The following is a 7,363-nucleotide window of genomic DNA, read 5'->3' as shown; positions in this document are numbered from 1 at the left end:
TGGTTAAGAACACTGGTTGTTCTTGGAGAAGACCCGGGTTCGAATCCCAGCACCCACATGGCAGCTATCAACTGTCCGTAACTCCAGTTCTAGGGGATCTGACAGCCTCTTCTGCCTTCCTCAGGCATCGCACAACACAGGTGTACTTACCTACATGCAGGCAATACATGCATACACATAAAATAAAAATAAAAAAATATTTTTAAAAAGGCGTGTGCTGCTCTTGCAGAGGACCTAAGTTTGGTTCCCATCACCCACATGGGTTCACAACTGCCTGTAACTCCAACTCCAGGGGATTCAACACTCTCTTCTGACCTGAAGGCATCTGCATCATGTTTACATACTCCCACACATAGATACATAATTAAAAAATAAATCTTAACGCCAAACCTACAAAATCCTACATATGGTAGCGTGTCAGTCCTCAAAATTTACTGGATTCCCTGTTAAGGGAATCCATTAAAAAAAAATTATTATTAGCTAGGTGTAGAGGCACATACCTATAATCCTAGCACTGAACATACAGGGAAAGAGGATCACTAGAAATGAGTCTGAGTATTACACATAGTGAATTCAAGTCTGTCATGGGCTACATTAACAATGTCTCAAAACACACCAACAAACTACTGTTAGAAATCATGACATGAAGGCCGGGTGTGGTGACGCATACCCTTAATCTCAGCACTCGGGAGGCAGAGGCAGGCAAATCTATGTGAGTTGGAGGCCACCCTGGCCTACAGACTGAGTTCCAGGCCAGCTGAGGCTACAGGGAGACCCTATCTCAAAAAATCCCCCCACCTCCCCCCAAAAATAAATGATGACATGAGGACCACTGAGATGGCTCAGCAGGTAAAGATGCTTGCCAAGCAAGCCTGGTGATCTGGTTTGATCTCTAAGCATAGAAGGAGAATATTACATAAAGTTGTCCTCTGCTCTCTATGCACACACAGTCACACCCATGTCTGGACATACACATACAACAACAAAAAAATCATGCATAATATGAAGTCAAAATCCACTTTATTTTTTGAATATCAGACTACCCTCCAATCCTGACCGGCAGCTTACTTTTCAAAGCTACAAAGAGCTCATCATGCCCTCAGGAAGGCAACAGGGCAGCCCAGTGCCACCTAACTGATAAGTTATGCCCCCACCCCAGGAAGATCCCTGCTCTAGAATTACATTTAAGGCACTCAGCAATTAGGCTTGCGAAGGAGGCAAAGGATCTCTCATGGATGATTCTAGTCCTGGAAGGCTTCTTCTTCTGCGAGCTGCCAGCTCAATCTTCTGAACCAGACTCACATCCCAGGGATGGGTCACAAAGCTGATGACAGTTCCTGGTACCTCGCTCCCCACACGACCCACTCTTCCTGCTCTGTGGATGTAATCCTGCAGGGTAGGGGGGAAATCATAATTGACAACCAGTTCCACATGAATGCTGTCTAGGCCACGTGAAGCTATGTCTGTGCAGACAGGTATGTCTTGAGATCCCTTCTGGAAGCCCTGGAAGATGCCTGCCCTCATTGAGGCTGGCATTTGCCCTTGTAGCCTTAGATGTTGGATCTTGTGGTCATCCAGAATGTATCCCAGCCAGTTCACAGTGCTGGAGCTGTTGCAGAACACAAGGACCGTTCCTGAGGGTCCAGTCTTTTTTGCTTTGTCATGCTGCTTGAGGATCTGAATCAACTCTGTCACTTTCTCTGTTCCCTTTAGTTTCATAAATGTCTGTCTGACATGAGGCATGATGCAGTGGAGCTTGGCACTGGTGATGGTGGTGAGAGAGTCTAGGTTGGTGACTTTACTCAGCACTTGGCTTACACCTTCAGGAAATGTGGCTCCCACCAGCACTAACTGTGCTTTGGGATTGAAGGGATCGTCTAAGTCAGCTGGGCTTTCTGCTATAGGGCTCTTTTCCAAGATGTAGTCCACCAGTTCCAGGAAGCTTTCATCCAGCAGTGTGTCCGCTTCATCCAACACCACGAAGGAGAGATACTGTAAGCTGATCAGCTGACTTTTCAGGGCCTTCCATAGAGCCCCTGGAGTGGCCACTAGTACATCTGCTGACGGTAGTCTGGACAGCTGCAGTTTGAGCCTACTCATGCCACCACCATCACCCCCTAGTCCCCGCACCTGCAGGCCCAAGGAACTACCCAATGACTGGGCTACAGCCTGCACCTGTTCCGCCAATTCTCGGGAAGGCACAAGAACCAGGCTCCGGGGAGAGGCGGTACTTCGGGAGATCAAGTCTGGACGGCTCAAGAGCCTTTGAAACATGGGTAGTAAGTAGCTCAGAGTCTTGCCACTGCCGGTTTCAGCGGCGCAAAGGATGTGGCGACCGCGAAGCAGTGGGGGGATGGTCTTCGACTGCACCGTGGTGGGCCGAACGATTTCGGGGGCAGCATCCTGAAGTGCCAGCAGCAGCCGGGGCTCCAGACCCAGGTCAGCCAAGCTGCCGGAGGACAAGAGGTTCCGCAGGCTGGGCGCCTCGTGCTGCGCGCGCTCAATGGAGAAATGGTCCCCTCGCGCGCTCCGATGCTTCCAGCCACGCGAAGCCAGCGGCGCGCGCTCCCAACGGCCCAGAGTGAGGCGCGCGGGCTGGTTCAACTCCGCCCGCCGCGCCGAGACCAGGAGTGGACCAGGTCGTACCAGCACCGGCCGGGGGGTACTCCGGCCACCGCCCTGTCGCTGCTCCTGCCGCCGCTGCAGAGCTCGCGGAATGCGTACCACCGGCAAGGGCTCGTCCGAACCGCGGACCGCTAGGTTACGGCGGGGTTCCAGGAGCAGCCGTACCGCGAGCGACAGCAGCCGCAAAGACCGGGTTACAGCCATCGTTCCCAACAAGCAGAAGAGGCGCGTGTCCGTGACGTCATGTGTGCGCCCGTGGTCTCGGGTACGGTGGCCGGCGCAGCTCGGTGAGGCGTGTGGCTCTGGAACTCGTCAGGAAGGAGGGAGGATCTTTACTGTGAGGTCTGTAGTTCCAACTGGGGATGGTGCTGTCCAGACCGGGCTCATCTTTCGGGAAGGGCGTGCGATGGAGGCAGGAGTGGGGGGTTCGGAAATAGGAGGTGGCTGTGGGGCCCTGGCCCAGTGAACCAGGAGTTGGGTGCTTCAAGTCTCTGCGATTCCCATTTGTCATCTTCCTTGCTCCTATATTCAGAGCCGGTCGCCCCAGTAAACTCCTAGGGTATGGAGTGCGGGGATGCTTTTTCAGATATGGACTCTGAATGAATGGTAGGCCTGGGGACTGAGGCAAGGGTCGTGGTTCTAGGCTCAACCCTGTTCCCCTCTAGCTGAGAGCCCAGAATGCATGCTGGTGGCCTTCAGCTTATTTCCCCTCTGACCTGGAGGTAAGGTCTCAGTTCTATCAAGTGGAGTCTCTCCTTTTCACACTTCCCCCGCTTTCTTTTCAGCCAGGCTTCGCTTCCTTGGCACACTTTTCGGCTTGCTCATGCAGCCTGCTCATATTCTTTTTTTAAAAGATTTTATTATTTTTATTTTATGTGTACGCGTGTATTGTTTGCATGTATGTAAGTGCACCTGTGTCGTGCAATGGCCGCGGAGGACAGAAGAGGCTGTCGGATCCCCTGGAACTGGAGTTACAGTTATTAGCTGCCATGTGGGTGCTGGGATTCGTACCCGGGTCTTTTGCAAGAACAGCCAGTGTTCTTAACCGCTGAGCCATCTCTCCAGTCTTTAGCTTGCTCATATTCATTGGCTTCTCAATCGGATTTCTTAACTTGCCTGCTCAGTAGTGCTAAGAAGAATCCTGTTAAACCTAGGAAGTATTGAAGCTTATCTCACATAGCCATGGTCAGGCAGACTATTTGACTTGAGTTCAGAGGTTCCTGTTGTTAAAAAAAAATTCACTTCATACTTCTTGCTCATGTCTGAAAAATGGGTGTCAGATATTTTTTGTAGTGTGAAGTGCCTGGGGTGGGAGATAAGGTAAATGTTTGTGGACTGATTACCTTGGAAGTTCCTAACATTTGTAGAAAGTGTTTTAAGTAACTAGAACTGGCCCTCCATATCCATAGTTGGACATCTGTGAATTTTCCACTGTGGGGTGAAAAACATTCCCACAAAAATTGTGTCTGTACTAAACATGCATAGACTTTTTTCTTACTTTTTTGTTTGTTTGTTTGTTTGTTTTTCGTTTTGAGACAGGCTTTCCCTGTAGCCCCAGCTGACCTGGAACTCACTATGAAGACCAGGCTGGCCTTGAACTCAGAGATCCACCTGCCTCTGCCTCTTGTGTGCTGGGACTAAAGGCATGAGGCACCACGCCCAGCCCACATGTTATTCTTTTTTAAAAATAAAATATAACAACCATTTACATAGCATTTATACTGTATTAGTCATTATAAGTAATTTAGAAATGATTTAAAGTATATTGGAGAGGTTTTGGATATAGCTCAGTGATACTGTACTTGTGGAGCCCTGGGTTTGATACCCAGCATTGGAGAAAAAGAAAAATATATAGGATGATATATGTAGGATATATGAAAATACTATGTCATTTTATATAAGAGACTTGAGCATCCTATTATTTTGGTATCTGTGAGGTTCTTGGAATCAATACCTTGTGGATACCCAAAGGTGATTAAAAAGATTAAAAACTGACTGGAGATGGCGGCACATGGCACGTGTCTATAATACCTCACTTGAGAGTTAGAGGTAGGATGACCAGAAGTTCAAGGCCAACTTCAACTACTTACAAAGTTTTTTTTTTTTTTTTTTTTTTCCTTTTTGTCTTTTTGAGACTGGGTCGCCCTGTAGCCCCAAATGGCCTGGAACTCACTTTGTAGACCAGCCTGACCTTGACATCACAGAGATCACTTGCCTCTTCCTCCTGATTAAAGGCCTGGCAAAAATAAATCTTTTTTTTTTTTTTTAATCTTTTTGAGACAGGGTCTCTCTGTAGCTCCAGCTGTCCTGGAACTCACTATGTAGACCAGGCTGGCCTTGAACTCACAGAGATCCGCCTGCCTCTGCCTCCCAAGTGCTGGGATTAAAGGCGTGTGCCACCATGCCTAGCCAAAAATAAATCTTTTTTAAAAAACTTTCGGCCCCTTGAACCCATTTGGTGGAAGGAGAAAACCGACTCCTGCAAATTGTCCTGTGACCTTCATACATGTGCTATTGTGCCTGCACACATACCCAGCGAAATTTTAAAAAGTTCACTCAGCTAGGTATAATGGTTCATTCCTGTAATCCTAACATTCAGGAGGCTAAAGAAGGAAGATTATGGGTTCAAAGTCATTTTGGGTCACATAGCAAAATTGAGGCCAGGCTGGGATATATACCAAGACCCTGGCTTAGTAAAAACCCAAAACAAACAAAAACCAGTCTGCACTTGAGTCTGATGTGTAGCTAAGTTTGAGAAGTATAGTTATAAATGAAGCACTTAGGGAATTGAAAGGCTTTATGAAAATGAATAGTACTATTAGTACTCCCTTACCATTCTGTTTTCCTACTCATACAAAGACTATAGTGTGGGTGCTTGCTGTTATCTCTTTAGCTCTTGTCACCATATGCTTGAACCCCTTATCCCTTTGCACTGAGCTACATCCCCTTACCCTATTCCCTACTTCTTCTGGCCTTTGTTTGATCACCATCTGGCGGGGTGTGGTGGTGCATGCCTTTAATCCCAGCACTTGGGAGGCAGAGGCATGTGGATCTCTGTGAGTTCAAGGCCAGTCTGCTCTATATAGTGAGCTCCAGGCCAGCTGAGGCTGCAGGGAGACCCTGTCTCAAAAAGACCAAAAAAAAAAAAACAAAAAACCCCTCAAAAAACCCACCTCCATCTGTTGTTTGAATGGTATTATTGAAATACAGCTATGGCCATGCCACCTCTTGACTTCAAAGCCATTCATGAATGACTCTCTGTTGTGTACAAATTATCTCCTACTCTTCCTCAAGAATCTGGCCCAACTTCATCATCATCTCCTCCTCTTCCTTCACTTAAATTACGGGGCAGGAGAGATGGCTCAACAGCCAAGAGCACTGGCTGTTCTTGCCGAAGACCTGGCTGTTCTTGCCGAAGACCTGGGTTCAAATCTTAGCAGCCATATGGCTAACAACTGTCTGTAACTCCAGTTCCAGGGTATTCAACACCCTCTTCTGTCCTCTGTGGGCTTTGCACTACATGGGTGCATTTACACACACGCAGGCGTAACACTCATACACATAAAATAAAAATAAATTTTAAAAAAGAGGGGCTGGAGAGATGGCTCAGCAGTTAAAACACCGGCTGTTCTTGCAGAAGACTGGGGCTCAAATCCCAGCACCCACATGGCAACTAACAACTGTCTGTAACTCCAGTTCCAGGGGATCCAACAGCCCCTTCTGTCCTCCGCGGGCATTGCATGACACAGGTGCACTTACCTACATGCAGGCAATATACACATACACATAAAAAAATAAAAATAGCTGGGTGTGGTGGCGCATGCCTTTAATCCCAGCACTTGGGAGGCAGAGGCAGGTGGATTTCTGTGAGTTCAAGGCCAGCCTGGTCTACATAGCAAGTTCCAGGACAGCTGGGGCTACAGGGAGACCCTGTCTCAAAAGGACCAAAAAATTGAATAAATAAATAGTAAATAAATAAATGAAAAAGAAAAGACTTTGAAAATTAAATTACATTTACTTATGTGTAGGTATGAGGGTATGTGTGTGCTACAGTGCTTCTTTGGAGGTCAGAGGACAACTTTCTGGAGGTGGTCCTCTCCCTCTACCTTGTTGGTTTTGGAGATCGAATTCAAGTCAGAAGGCTTAATCGCAAGTGCCTACATGTATGTAAGTGCACCCCTGTTCTGCAGTGCCTGTAAATGCCTATGAAGGTCAGAAGAGGGCTTTGGATTCACTGGAACTGGAGTTAATGGACTGTTGTTAGCTGTCATGTGGGTGTTGGGAACTGAACCCAAGTCTTCTACTTGGGTACTCTAAATCACCAAGCCATCTCTCCAGTCCCTGTAATGTGTTTTTGACACTGTGCCATACTCTGTAGACCAGGCTATTCGGGGCAAGACACATTAAATATGCTCTGATTGTCATAGAGCCTTTTTTTAGAGGTCTCACTATGTAGCCTAGGCTAGCTTTGAATTCACAATCTTTTTGCCTCCACTTCCTGAGTGCTGGGGTTATAGACAAGTGCCATCTTGCCCAGCAGAAATGGCTTTTTTTTTGAGATAGGGTCTCCCTGTAGTCCCACCTGGCCTTTAACTTACTAGGTAAACCAGGTTGGCCTTTATCTTACAGAGATCTGTCTGCCTCTGCCTTCTGCTTGCTTAGATTAAAGGCATGTACCACCACACTGGGCAGAAATGGCTGTTTGTTTGTTTGTTTATTTATTTATTTATTTATTTAT

At 47.3% G+C, this 7,363-nt stretch overlaps 1 protein-coding gene across 1 annotated transcript; it reads right to left on the bottom strand.

The window, feature by feature from the left end:
- Positions 1 to 1,006: 1,006 nt before the first annotated feature.
- On the bottom strand, positions 1,007 to 2,875 carry Ddx28 (DEAD-box helicase 28). The gene has a single exon (XM_008839047.2). The coding sequence runs from the start codon at positions 2,827 to 2,829 to the stop codon at positions 1,201 to 1,203; it is 1,629 nt and encodes a 542-aa protein (XP_008837269.1). The 5' UTR covers positions 2,830 to 2,875; the 3' UTR covers positions 1,007 to 1,200.
- Between the last annotated feature and the right edge of the window lie 4,488 nt (positions 2,876 to 7,363).

The sequence above is a fragment of the Nannospalax galili genome, unplaced genomic scaffold (assembly GCF_000622305.1).
Source record: "Nannospalax galili isolate Female #2095 unplaced genomic scaffold, S.galili_v1.0 scaffold799, whole genome shotgun sequence".
NCBI lineage: Eukaryota > Metazoa > Chordata > Mammalia > Rodentia > Spalacidae > Nannospalax > Nannospalax galili.
Note: the sequence above shows the minus strand (reverse complement) of the source record. Positions and strands in the feature narration are given on the sequence as shown.

Coding starts and splice junctions, on each gene's coding strand:
- Ddx28 (XM_008839047.2), bottom strand. CDS start 2,829: ATGGCTGTAACCCGGTCTTTGCGGCTGCTGTCGCTCGCGGTACGGCTG.